The sequence below is a fragment of the Zalophus californianus genome, chromosome 10, assembly GCF_009762305.2.
Source record: "Zalophus californianus isolate mZalCal1 chromosome 10, mZalCal1.pri.v2, whole genome shotgun sequence".
Lineage (NCBI taxonomy): Eukaryota > Metazoa > Chordata > Mammalia > Carnivora > Otariidae > Zalophus > Zalophus californianus.
Window position 1 is genome coordinate 45,827,449 of NC_045604.1, and position 14,264 is coordinate 45,841,712.

A 14,264-nucleotide genomic window follows, 5' to 3' on the forward strand; every position below is an offset into this window, starting at 1 on the left:
GTGGGATTGAGCCCTGCATTGGACTCTGCGCTCAGTGTGGAGTCTGTCTCTCCCCCTCCTCTCCTCCCCTGCTGCTCGTGCTCTGTCTCTAAGATAAACAAAATCTTAAAACAAGGCTGGTTGAGCCCACCTCCTTTTAGGAATGAAGACTATAGATTGCAGTGTAAGATACTCTTAGGAAAAACAGAGGGATTGTAGCTAGGGAGGCTGGAAGAGCTGGAGAGAGTACTTCTTATTCAGTGAACTTGAAGGAGTCCAAAGAAGGAAACAATTGAGTTTGTTCTTTTTATTGCTTTCTTAAAGCTCCAGTTTTTCTGAGTTATAAGCAGTTCTCTAGTGTAAAATGTGAGAATAGAATTTGAAGTTGGGAGTATGTTCGTTGAACATCTTTTTTTTTTTTACATTTTATTTATTTATTTGAGAGAGAGAATGAGATAGAGAGAGAGAGAGAGCACGAGAGGGAAGAGGGTCAGAGGGAGAAGCAGACTCCCTGCGGAGCAGGGAGCCCCATGCGGGACTCGATCCTGGGACTCCAGGATCATGACCTGAGCCGAAGGCAGTCGTGTCATTGCTTGATGTTCGTTACCCTGTACTATGTATCTAAAGAACAGCATGAGCAGTCCCCTGCAGTATACCATACAGTTTCTTTCCTTTTTTTTTTTTTAAGATTTTATTTATTTATTTGACAGAGGGAGCACAAGCAGGGGAAGCAGCAGGCAGAGGGAGAAGCAGACTCCCCACTGCAGGTAGCCTGATGCGGGGCTCGATCCCAGGACCCCCAGATCATGACCCAAACGGAAGGCAGACGCCTAACTGACTGAGCCACCCAGGTGCCCCTACCTTACAGTTTTCTTTTAGTCTCTAAATAGAATTACCACATAAATCAAAAGAGGTACATAGCATGAATATTAAGTTGTAGGAGAAGCAATTTTTGCATGATTACTTTCCAGTTACTGGAATTAAAACTCCTTATCAACTGTTCCTTTGATACCAGTCTTATCGGACTTAAAGTCATTTAGACACAGGAACAGCAAATAAATATTGTTCTTATCTTGAATATATTCTCTTTAGCATATTATTGACAGTAGCTAATCTTCTTAATATTACATTTGTTGTTTTCCCCACGAGTTCCTCAATAGATAATTATCTTCCTAAAATGATGAGTGTACTTTATAAGGAAATAATAGTTATTTTCTGGATTTGGTAATCCTGTTATTTAGTAATCCTGTTATGCTTTCCTAAGAGAAAATAGCTTCTTTTGTTTCTTAAGTTTTATAGTCCTCTGTAGAGACCCCTTTGCACCCTCCCTTCACCGTTGCAAACTAATGTTCTAAGATTTATGGTTTATAGGACACTTTTATAAACAGCATCCCACTAAATCCTTACAGACCTATGAGGTAGCAATTCAACAGCTCATCATACATTAAAGCTACTTGTTATGTATTAGGTACATTTCTAGGTTCTAGGGATTTAGAGATGAATAAGATGATCTTTACCCTTAGGAAGTGCCCAGGGAGGCAGATTAGTAGACAAATACAGTTGCAATTCAGTGAAATAAAAGAGCACTAAGAATTGGGCTGGTGTTAGTATAAATTTGGGAGTGAGTTCAGGAAAGGCTCACCAAGGTGGAGATTCTTGCGCTTGGTAGTGAAGGGTGTGTAGAGCAAGGAATAAGAGTCCTACCAGGATAAAGGGCCAGCATCCTAATGGTACAGTCGTGAGGTTGCATGACAAGAGTGTACATGGGCACTTAAGTTGTTCCGTATGACTAGAGTTGAGATGTGTAGGAAATCTGTGTATAGGAGAGGAAGTGGAAGAGGAAGCCAGGGTTCAGACAATGGATTACTTTGTATCCCATGGGAAAGGTTTTGTTTCGTTTTGTATCCTGCAGAGGGTATGGAAAGCCACTGAAACATAATCAGGGAAGCAGCGTAATCTGGTTTTCAGGTCAGAATCACTCCAGTAGATAAAACCATTGTCACTCTCATTATTGATACTCCCATTTGCCATCCCCAGGGAGGGCTGTATCCCAATTCATTTATTTACTAAAGCATGGTAGGAGGAGGCAAACAGTTAAATAAATGCCCACTGAGACTTTCTCTTTTAATAGGGAGAGGTCTTCAGGAGCAACTGACAAGAACTTTCCTGGTTTGGAGGAGTGATAGAAAATTTACTGACGTCCCTGGAAGTGGCCTGTGGTCAAAGACAGTGAAGGGTAGTAATGACCTAAGTAAACAATAAGACTTCAAATATCAGGAGTACTGTAGGAAATTCTGATAATAATCTCTAGCTTGTTTGGCACTTCTTAGCCGGAGAGGACCTTAGGGATCTGGTGAGATTTAAAGTCAGAGGGAGAAGGGATTGTAAAATCCAGGGTCATGGGGACAGTAAAGCTATTAGGAACTTTTGTGTGTGATGTATATGGTGTTATATATACCATGCGAGGACTGATGTTGGGAAGTTAGGATGGCAGCCGAATTCCCAGGAAAGCAACGTATGATACACTTTTTTAAAGAGCGTATGTAATTTATACCATGTATAGCTGCCTGTAAAATATGTGTGAGTTTGGTGTTATGTTGGAGAATTCTTAGAAGATGATATGGTTTAGTAGTGGCTTTTTCTGAGTTCCCTATTACCTGTACAGAGGGTCAGGTAAGTCCCATCTTCTTAGCAAAAGTGCCAGTGAAAACTTGGAATTAGTAGATTTTCAACCTCTGCTAAAAGAGAAAATTAAAACACAAACCTCTGGCCCTCTACCCTTGTAGAATACAACTCTTGCAGTTTTCAGCTTTTTCCCTGCAGCCATCTCCTAATCTTCAGGTTCCCTTTTTTTTTGTCATGTCACTTTTAGAAATGGGTCAGCTACTTCTGGGTGAAAATTTCCCATTGAAGGTCAGCTTGTTTATCTTGGCCATGGTTCTTTCTGTTTCTCAGGGTGGCATGTAGTTCTATTCTTAGAACATGAATATTTTCAGGAATGTATATATGAATGAGTAAACTTTAAAGACTTTCCACCTTGTTTCATTGACTTAATAGAATGAGGCTTTTCTATTCTAGGGGCAGTTTCTCTTCTAGGGGCAATTTACCTGAGAGGGAGCATTTGGCTGTTGACTTGATGGAGACATTTTTGATTGTCAAGATTGGGAAGGAGTCATGTTACTGGTATTTAGTGGGTAGAGGCAAGGGATACTGTTTAAACAGCATAATGCACATCGTATTCTCTAAAACAGAGAATTATCCAATGCCAAATGTCAGTAGTGCCAATGTTGAAAACCCTACTCTAGGTATATGCTTCATTCTTTTTTAACCCCCAAGGTTTTTTTGTTTGTTTTATACTGTTTTTTTTTTTATGTTCAATTAGCCAACATATGGTACATCATTAGTTTTTGATGTATTCAATGATTCATTTAGTTGTGTATAACACCCAGTGCTCATCACCACATGTGCCCTCCTTAATACCCATCACCCGGTTACCCCATCCCTCCACCCCCCTCCCTTTTGTAACCCTCAGTTTGGTCCCTGAAGTCCAGAGCCTCTCATGGTTTGTCTCCCTCTCTGATTTCTTTTTTATTTTTTTTTAAAGATTTTATTTATTTGAGAGAGAGAGAATGAGAGATAGCACGAGAGGGAAGAAGGTCAGAGGGAGAAGCAGACTCCCTGCTGAGCAGGGAGCCCGATGTGGGACTCGATCCCGGGACTCCAGGATCATGACCTGAGCCGAAGGCAGTCGCTCAACCAACTGAGCCACCCAGGCGCCCCACCCCCTCTCTGATTTCTTCCCATTCAGTTCTCCCTCCCTTCCCCTGTTGTCCTCTGTGCTATTCCTTATGTTCCACATATAAGTGAAACCATATGATAATTGTCTTTATCTGCTTGACTTAATTTCACTTAGCATAATCTCCTCTGTTTCCATCCATGTTGATGCAAATGGTGGGTATTCATCGTTTCTGATGGCTGAGTACAGCCACTCTGGAAAACAGTATGGAGGGTCCTCAAGACGTTAAAAATAGAGCTACCCTACAACCCAGCAATTGCACTACTAGGTATTTATCCCAAAGATACAGATGTAGAGAAAAGAAGGGGCACATGCACCCCAATGTTCATAGCAGCAATGTCCACAATAGCCAAACTGGAAGGAGCCAAGATGCCCTTCAGCAGATGAATGGATAAAGACTATGTGGTTCATATGTACAATGGAGTATATGCTTCATTCTTAACTAATAAAATTACTTTTCATTTCAGAGTTTTGAAGCTCCATGTTCTTCAGCATCACTTGCATCTATTCAAGATACAGATCAAGAGGTTACTGATATACTTACTTACTTTGAATATTTCAATGAAATTAAGTCAAACAGTTCCTGTATAAATAATAAATAATGACTATATAAACCTTGGTAATATGAAAGTAGCAGTGATATCTCTACTTAAATCAATATGTAAGTTTTACAGAGTTATGGAAAATTACTTGGAAGATATTTACATTTAATTGATCACCTTTTTGTCTTTGTTTTTAGTAAGCTCTAAACTGTTTTGAATAAAGAGCGTGGAGCCTATAGCCTACAAGTTACATGAATTCTGATATAATGTTATCATAACTTCTGCATGCTTATGCCTAGGCTTACTAAAATTCAGTATGATAATAATCTGTTGGCCTTATTTTTCTAATCAGCAATAAGATGAAAATGTTATTCAGTGAAAATGAGAGTGCATGCATTTTTTTTTTTTTTTTTTTTTTTTTTTAACCTGTTGCTTCATTTCCCAGCTAGAATCTCCTGATTGACCCTCTTGGAATTATTGCATAGACTTTTATGTTTCTTGGTCCTAAATTAAAATTAGATTCATGAAACACTTTGTAGTTTTTTATTTAAAGAAGACTTTAAAACCATATTGATTACTTTTTATTTGTGATAGTTGTATTTTTCTGTTCTGTGGGTCAGTGCTCCTTGATAGAAGAAAGATTTCTCATCCCTGCTCCAAATCTAGATTAGATATACAATTCTTCACATCAAAATATATCAGGGAACTACTTCCCTGATGTGAGAAGGGTCTTAAAATCTAGATTTCAGTTTTTGATGGCTCATAAACAATCTTAGAAATCTCAAGAAGAGGTTCATCATCCAGATAAAAAGTTGGCTCCCAAAGTACATTGAAGTGAAAATGGGATGTGAATGAACTTATTTTGAAGGTCTACTATGTACTAGGCTCTGTGCAGGGAACTTCATATTATTTCATTTAATCCTCACAAAAATACTAACAGGCAATAGTTATTTAACATTCCTATTTTGTGGATGAACAGATGGAGACCCAAGGTAGTTAAATAATTTCCTTGCCTAAGGTTACAGAGGTAGTAAGAGAAGAGCTACTTTTAAACCCTGTGTATGGGGGCACCTGGGTGGCTCAGTCGTTAAGCATCTGCCTTTAGCTCAGGTCATGATCCCAGAGTCCTGGGATCAAGCCCCACATCAGGCTGCCTGCTCTGCAGGAAGCCTGCTTCTCCCTCCCACAGCCCCTGCTTGTGTTCCCTCTCTCACTGCATCTCTCTCTGTCAAATAAAATCTTTAAAACAAAACAAAAAAACCTGTGTATGTTTATAAATCTGTATTCTTTCACCATTCTGCCTCTATATTTTTGTGACTTTTTTCCCCACAAACCATCTCAAGTGAATTTATTAGAATTAATTGCTTTCTAATCTTACTAATCTGCAAGTAGATAATCCAAAATATTTTACTGTGGGTCTTTTATAATTTAGATGCAGATAGTGGAAGAGCTCCATGCTGCACGTGTGGGAAAAAGTGTGGATTTACCTGTGGTTTTATCTTCCGGAGAGTTAATGAGCATGGAGATTGACTTGGTGGAAGATGATGTACATTCCTCTGCTGGTATACCCTATCTGTAGATGATGATGTTTCTGATCTGCTATGCTTTCTCAGGAGTTAATGAGCCAACATTCAGTTTTTATAATATTTAGATGAAAAATGTTAAAATGTGCTCATTTGAAACAATAAGGTATGGTATATGTCTTCTAGTGACAAGAGTCAGGTCTAATATTTGTCTTACTGTTTGTTTTATACGTCTCACAGTATTAGGCAGTTAGACATATTTTCTCTTTCTCTTTTTTTGCCAAGGGTCAGTAATCAGGGTTATCTTTTATTCTGCTGTCAACTGTCAGAGCTGTCTTTTATTCTTGCCCTTAATCATAATTTTTGACAATTTCAACTATGTAAAGCCCTGATCAGAAATAGAGTACAAATTGAGACTTACTGGAGGGAAGGTGGGCAGAGGGATGGGTTAAATGGATGATGGGTTAAGGAGGGCCCTTATAGTGAGGAGCACTAGGTGTTGTATGTAAGTGATGAATCACTAAATTCTAAATCTGAAACTGATATCATACTGTATGTTAACTGGAATTTAAATAAAAAAATAATGCCAATTGCTCAAAGGTATTATATTCATGGATTTCTTATTTATGTAGTAAAGTTTTGATCATTCTTCCTACTTGGAGAAGGTGATAGATATTACCCAAAGTCTGTTAGCATACAGTTTTGAATTGTATTTATAAAAATGTAATGCTACATTAACATTCATATTGCACTTTTCAGTTTACTAAGTGTTTTCCTGTGCATTAACTTATCTTATCCTCACAATGGCCCTATGAAATAATCTGATCTTACCTGTTTTTTTCATTTACACATTTATTTTTTCAATTATATTTCACTCACAGTGTATTAAAATTAGCTTATAAATCCTAAGTGTACCACTACTAGTGATGCAGAACAAGGTTTGGCAAACGTAGTTACTAGTGGGGCAAATTAGTTTATGATTTAAAATCCACTCAAACAATTCAGGATGTTTTACTCGTAGATAGTTAAACATTGATTACTGTTCTTTAAAGGATTAGAGTAAACACAGTTTTGTTTTGGTTGTCTAAAGGACTGCCTTCTTTTAAGAATACCATCAAAGTTCTATGATATCAAAACCTTTAGTTATTATACAAGTCTGTTATCAAGTGTCATGAAATCCTAACTTTGCTCTTTTTCTCTAGCAAATACAGCTTCAGGTAAAAAGCTTCTGATTGTTATTGACACAAATATTCTGATGAATCACCTCAAGTTTGTTAGAATTTTGAAGACAACAGAAATTCCAGGTATTTATAAAGCATGATTCTGATTTTCTTAAGTTTTTTTTATATTAACGTTGATATGGGGTGGTTTTTTCCCCCACAGATACATTTCCATTTAGATATGTTATAAAGTATATATCTTAAAATATATATATTAATAATCATAAGTAAAAAAAAAAAAGCACCTTCATAGGTTAACTTAACAATCCAAAGTTACTCTTCTTTGAGCTCCTATAGTATCTATTTTTGTAACATTCATTTGATACTTATATGTTTTTGTTTTTCTTTTAAAGATTTAATTATTTGAGAGAGAGACAGAGCGCAAGTGTGCACGGGGGGCTGGGGCAGAGGGAGAGAGTCCTAAACTGACTCCGCCCTCAGAGCTGGACGTGGGGCTGGATTCCTGACCCTGAGATCAGGACCTGCGCCGAAACCAAGAGTCAGACGCCTAACCCACCATGCCACCCAGGCGCCCCATACTTACATCTATTTTTAGTTACCATTTTTTATGTATTATCTCTTCATTTAGACTGTGAATTTCTTACTTAAAAACTTCCAGTGCTCCTACAACAGTTCAATTTAGGAGCTCAATAAATATTTGTTGACTTCTAAGAACTCTTTTTTATTTTTCAGGCTTTGACAGACTTGTGTTAATAATTCCCTGGGTGGTTATACAAGAGCTAGATCGTATGAAGGCAGGAAAACTGCTAAAACATGCTCAGCACAAAGCTGTGCCTGCAGTTCATTTCATCAATGACAGTCTCAAAAATCACGACAGAAAGCTATGGGGTCAGTCACTACAGCTTGCATCTCAAAAACTCTGTAAGTATTGTTCTCTCAGGGTGTTTCCTGATTCAGATTTGTTTGGGTGCTGACTCATTATTGGGGGGAAATGGTGCAAAACTTTAAAAAAATTTATAATCATTGGAATGTGAAATGGCCAGACATAGTGATGATTAGGGGTATTCTACTGGGCTTGGTTTAGGTGTTCTTGGATTTTTATTTTTCTGCTTCTAGACCTTCTTAGGTTATGTCTTTATTTCACAGATAGTGACTGTATAGTTCTGTATGCATAGTTTTCTATATTATAGTATTTTGGATTCTTTTTTTTTTTAATACCATTGTTGAGTGACGAAGCCAGTAAGTAATTGAGGTTTCTAATCTGTCACTGATTAGAATCTGTCACTGTGCAGTTTGTATAACGCAGAGAGAGGCATTGTTTTCCTCTGGTTTGTCAGGATCTGTAATAAGGAGGTGTTTGTATAATAAAGGTCTATAGAGTTTCTCTTGATTTATTTTTTTTCATATTAGTTTCTTTTCAGTCATTTTTAAATCACTTTAGTTTTAGAACCTAAGTATGCTCTTTATGTTATATATATGTAGCACCTTGTGAAAAAAAAAATCCATGTGTAAAGCAACACTGTTGCCTCTGCAGAGTTTGTACATATATTTAGAGGATTTATTTCATTCTTTAAAACCTTGTTTTCTTCCAACTCAGTCATTTATATACGTACATTTACACTAACTTAAATATCATGGATTTATGTTGTCTACTCTACTCACATACAGTAAGATATGAAAGAATTCATCCTGTGATGAATCTAATCATGGTATTAACCCTGAGAAGGCTTTTGGCACAGTTGTTTAGTCTTAAATCTTTGAAGAAAAAGGACCTCCATAATTCATTCATTCATTCCCTTTACAAATATTTATTAGCTCTTAGTATGTTTTGTATACAATCCTTATGCATTTTGAGCAGCTTTGTGTGGTATGTTTAAAAGCTTTTAAAGGAGAACCACAAATATTAAAGTTAAGAAAATACTAAAATGTTTGAACATTTATATTGAACATCTTAGGTGGTCCTTTTTTTTTTTTAACTACTCATTATGAAAAATTCCAAATGCAGAGGTCGAATAACGTACGACTCCTTGTGTACCTCTCACTCTTTTTCAGTAATTATCAACATTTTGCCATTCTTGTTTATTCTCTCATTTCCTCTTCTCCTCTTTCTACTCTTGGAACTCCTGCAGTAGTTTGAAGCAAGTCCCAGATACTGTATCATATCATTTTTACTCATAAATACTTTGGTATATGTTGCTAACTAAAAAGTATGTGATACTTTTTTTTTTTAACAGCTACACAATTAACAAAATTAACCCCTGATCTAAACCATCATGTCAGTAAAACCCCAAACCTTAAAAGGAGAGGAGAATTTTTTTTTACTCTTCTACTTTTTTTAGTTTGTTGATATAAACTATATTTTACTACTTAATAGTATGGATAAGGATAATAATAATGGATAACACTTATATAGTCATTATTCTCCAGACCCTTTTCCAAGTGCTTTGCCAGCTAGTATCTCATTCAAACCATACAGTACTTGTGGAAGTTATTAGCCCCATTTTATAAATGAGGAAATTGAGACAGAGAGGTTAAGAACTTGTCCTAAATAGCATGTCTATTTCTTCAACAGATTTGCTTTGAAAATTATTTTAGAGCTCATTTTAGAATAGATATTTTGGCCACATTTATTATTTATAGATGCTTGGTATATTTCCTTTGACTTTTCCATGTTCATATGCTTTTTTGATGCTTTGACTTCCTCAGTCCCTGCTTTTTTTGATGATTGAAGAGGATAAATCATAGTAGTGGTCTCAGATGTCTGTGTTGTTTCAATTTCTGGGTGTCTTCCTCGAAATCCATATTTTACTTTAATGTTTGAATGGTATTTGATTGTAGTTTTTATTAAATTGCTGAAATTACTTTTAGTTATAAGGTCGTAGATAATAGATTATTTGTAATTGTCTATGTCAGGTAAGTCCTTTATGTGTTTCTCTGTATCACTGTTTACGTCATTGATCATTAAAAACATTCTTTATATAAAGTACAATGTATTTAATAGGTTTATTCTGTTGATAAGAATAATATATATTATTGATATAATAATATATATATGATATCCATTAGAAATTTTTATCATAAAATTACATTTTATATTCTAATGATAAACTAATATTCTTATGAGAAAATTCAAGATTACTGAGTAAAATTAAAGTTCCTGTTTGGAAAAAGGCAAAAACAAATGGACTTTTATTACACTTTACAAATGTCAAGCACATTTGCAACTAGCTCTTAATAATTGTTAATTTTGTGTGTGTTATTTTCCTTTTACATAATCATTGAGTATTGTAACAATGTATTTTTTAAACAGGCATTTTTTCCATTAAAAAAAGAAATGTAGATAGTTCATGTTAAATTGCCTTTGTTGACTATAATTTTAGCCTTGTCCTTAACTCTTTTCAAAATTATATTTATTTGACGTAGTATTTAATATGGTGAGAGGAGAATAAGATTTGAAATCTGATTGATCTGCGTTTATAACCTGACCTGGGGAAAGTTAAAGATGAGGAAACTAAGTCAATGAAATGGGGGAAAATAACCTCCAGCTCAAAAAATGATTGTGAAGATTGGTTGAGTTAAATTAAAGTACTTGATGGTTTATGGCCTAGAATAGGCAATAATTCTCTTGTGTCCTTGTTATATGAAAAGCTTATACAGATTGACTAGAAAAACAAAAAATCCCTTTTCCCTAAATGGACAAAGATTATTAATAGGTAATTCACAAAAGAAGTACAACTAAGCAGCCCCTTGTTCACTGCATATATCCTCCTGTTTGCCATTTTTAATGTTAATTTCTGATGTATAGATATTTTTAGTTTAGATCTTTCACTTTTCCTTTCTTCTTTTTATTGCTTCTAAGTTTAGAAAGTTATTCTTTTGCATCATACCAGTGCTTTGAGAATATGAATTAGTAACTTTTCAGGAGAGCAATTTATCAGTGTGTTTCAAGAAGCCTAAAGATACAATTTTCTTTCTAGAAATGTTTTCTAAGACATAAGCAGCGATGCTGACAGTGATTTATATAAATAAGGTTCATAACAGTATTATTAATACAGCAAAAAGTTTGAAACAACCTGAGTGTCTAACACTTGGAGAAGTTGCATACAATACTATAGCTATGTGAGAAAATACTACTGTATTTCAAAAAATGTTAATGACAAAATAGGATTTAAAAGAATAAAAAAATCATCCCAAATTTGTTAGATCATGCATTATATACTTACAGATGGTGAATGTTGGGTATATTTAGCTGATGGAATTATGAGTTATTTTAATTTTCTTTATGTTTTCTGTATTTTCCAGATTTTCTAAATTATTTTTATAATAAGGGCAAAATAAAGTTATCTGCCACCCCCACACACACCATTTTTATATTTTACTGTATTTTTGTTGATTCATGTATTTGCCAAATACCTATACCAGACACTGTTCTGGAGCCTCATCAGTGAGAAGCTGTTGAGAAGCTTAAATTCTTAAATATTAAATATCATATTAACTATAATTTATACAGAATTTTGTGGGGTTTTTGGTGTTGTGAGTAGAGATCATGCTGTTGTGCCATTTAAGCTGAGTTTTAATTAATAAATATATATTACTTAAAAAGTAATTGCTATTACCTCTTATTGAGCCAACTGTTTCCTATAAATTTTCTTATTTCATTTTCCTGGTTAAGCAGTTTGCCCAAGATTACATGTCTAGTAGGAAAGCAGGGATTCAAACCCAGATTAATCTGTTTCCAGAGTCTTTGTTTTGTTCGCTTTTGAACAGTACCTGAGCAGGTGCTCAGAAATATTTGTTGAATAAATATTTCATGAATATTCTTGCAGTTTTAGGTGTGTTTTCAAGCCCCGCATATTCTAGAAAAAGTGACAGAACAGATAATCTTGAACTTTGATAACTTTAGAGCAGTACACTGTAACCTTTAACTTCATCTGCTGAGTTGTTTAAAGCTAATAATTTTTTGCTGCCCATTTTGCCTTATGGTGTGGTATTTACTCTGTGGACTAAAAGAAGGAAAATCGGCTACTGTAGTATATGTCTGCTTGGTTTACTGGTTGTCTGATAAAGAACTGAATCATATCTTTGGGCTTATGCTCTGAGATCAATTCAGTTCTGTCTAGACTTCACTGGAGATTGTGAGCTCCTCAAGAGTTTGTCCTTGTATATCCAGTTACTTAGCACAGGGGCTTGGGTACAAATTCAGCCCTATATAAAAATTTATTCCTTGAATGAATGAGTTTTCTAATTTGAATGTTTAGAGGACTAATTAATATAGGCTAAAAGTTGAGTTATAGTCTGGGAACAGAGTTGAGGCTCCTTGTCTAGTATATCGTGAATTTTAGTGTGTAAGAGACTCACCAAGGAGTTTCAATTCATGTTTGGGTGCAGACTCCAAAGATTCTTATCCAGAAATGGGTCTGGGGTGTGGCCCTGAAATCTTATTATTAAGTACCCGAGGGAGTTTTGAGGCAGGCAGTGTAAGGACTTAGGAAAAACACTGTCTTTGGTCTTGTTTCTACACATTACATCATTTTCACAAAATCCAGACTTTTACATCATGCTTTAAGGCTTGCAGAATGCCAGAGGACGCTCTGTCAGCCATTTGTTAACACTTGGTAGAAATTTTTGTGTTTCCTACCTAGGGCCCATATTGCCTTTTCCTATGCATCTCTAAATGTTAATTGTTTAGGGATTAGGGAAAAGCAGACACATGAAAATGGTTCTGTTGCTGGTAGAAGAGTTACTCATTATTTTATAGAGCTCTTTTAGGTGGAGGTCATTTTAAGCATGATATAATCCTATAATTTATAATCTCTAAGTGACTGAATTGAGACTAGAATTCATAGCTTTAGGTTTCTAGTATGGCATTTAACTTACTGATCACTTTCTTTTGTGTTTATTAATAGTCATATCCTATTTCATTTTAGTGGTAAACTAACTACTTTGGTAATTCTACCTGAATTCTACCTTCTTTGGAATTCTGCATGAACTCTAGATCCTGAATTTTTAAGGCATTGTTTTGCTGTGTCTTATTTTTCTCTTGATTTAAGAAGTGTTCTTTCTTTTAGATTTTTTTGACTTGTAAATACTGTCCAGATTTTTAGTATGCTTATTAATTACCGCTTTTGGTAAATTTGCAGATGGACTGAGTGACGAGAACAATGATGATCGAGTATTAAAATGCTGTCTTCAGTACCAGGAATTATTCCCTTGTTCTATTGTTATTCTGTGCACGTGAGTTCCATAGTCATTTTACTCTTTTTTTTTTTTTTTCTAAATAGCAACTATACCAGAGAATTTTTAGAAGTCATATTATACCCACCAGACTAAGGATCAAAAACGCACATGATTTTCGAAAACTGCCAGTAAGCATATTCAGTTTTGTGTCACATTCTTATAATGTGTAAACTATAGAAGAATGAGATCTGAAACTTATGAAGTCTTCAGTTTTATTTATATGACATTCAGAAACCTTTTATAAAAGCTGAGAATAGCCAATTTAATCTGTCCACAAAATAGTTCAGAAATAAAAGTCTGACAAATTTTTGGTCAAGAGGCAAGAAGGTTAATTAATTAATTTGTGGGGAAGAGGCAGTTTGTGTTGGTGGTACGCCCGTGGTGCCTGTTCATAGAGTGAGGGCTGGAGTCATGGGTGTCCCATTTACCAGCCTTGTGACCTGGGAAAGTTGCTTACCTTAGTTTCCTCACATGTAAAATATAGGGGGATACTAATACCTGCCTCCTGGAGTTATTGAGAGCACTTAGATAATGTACACATAAAGCACTTAGCGTAGTGCCCGGGACATAAAATGATCTCAGTAGGAGCCCTCTCGCCCTCTTCCCTTTCTCCTCCTTCCCCTCCATTCCCAACTAGTATTTTCATAACTTAGTTCTAAGGTAAAACTAACGTAACGTTAAGCAAAATTGAACCCGCCGTGTATGAGAAAAGGCTCTGAAGGAACCAAGAAGAGCAATTGTAAACTGTTTTAATCTGAGTTTTATTCACTGAAAAGTGGAGTTTTTTTACAGTTTCACAATCATGCCAAATTTTGTATGAAATACAGCGATTAAAGAAATGAATAGCCCTAAGGTTTTTCTTGTAAGGCGGTTTGGTCAGTTATCATTTTAAATATATGGAAGCACTGAATCACTGTGTTATACACCTGGAACTAATATAATGCTGTATATTAACTAGAGTGGAATTAAAATAAAACTTAAAAAATATTTAAAAAATTCTCATTTT

The 14,264-nt window shown here is 35.3% G+C and overlaps 1 protein-coding gene across 2 annotated transcripts in view; it reads left to right on the top strand.

Moving 5' to 3' along the window:
• The window catches only part of SWT1 (SWT1 RNA endoribonuclease homolog), a 106,917-nt gene that overhangs the window by 16,977 nt on the left and 75,676 nt on the right, over positions 1-14,264 (top strand). For both annotated transcript variants that reach the window (XM_027611347.1, XM_027611346.1), the window contains exons 6-10: positions 4,243-4,302; positions 5,750-5,879; positions 7,043-7,144; positions 7,754-7,942; positions 13,162-13,255. In XM_027611347.1, coding sequence (XP_027467148.1) covers positions 4,243-4,302; positions 5,750-5,879; positions 7,043-7,144; positions 7,754-7,942; positions 13,162-13,255 — 575 coding nt within the window. The remainder of the gene's footprint in view (positions 1-4,242; positions 4,303-5,749; positions 5,880-7,042; positions 7,145-7,753; positions 7,943-13,161; positions 13,256-14,264) is intronic.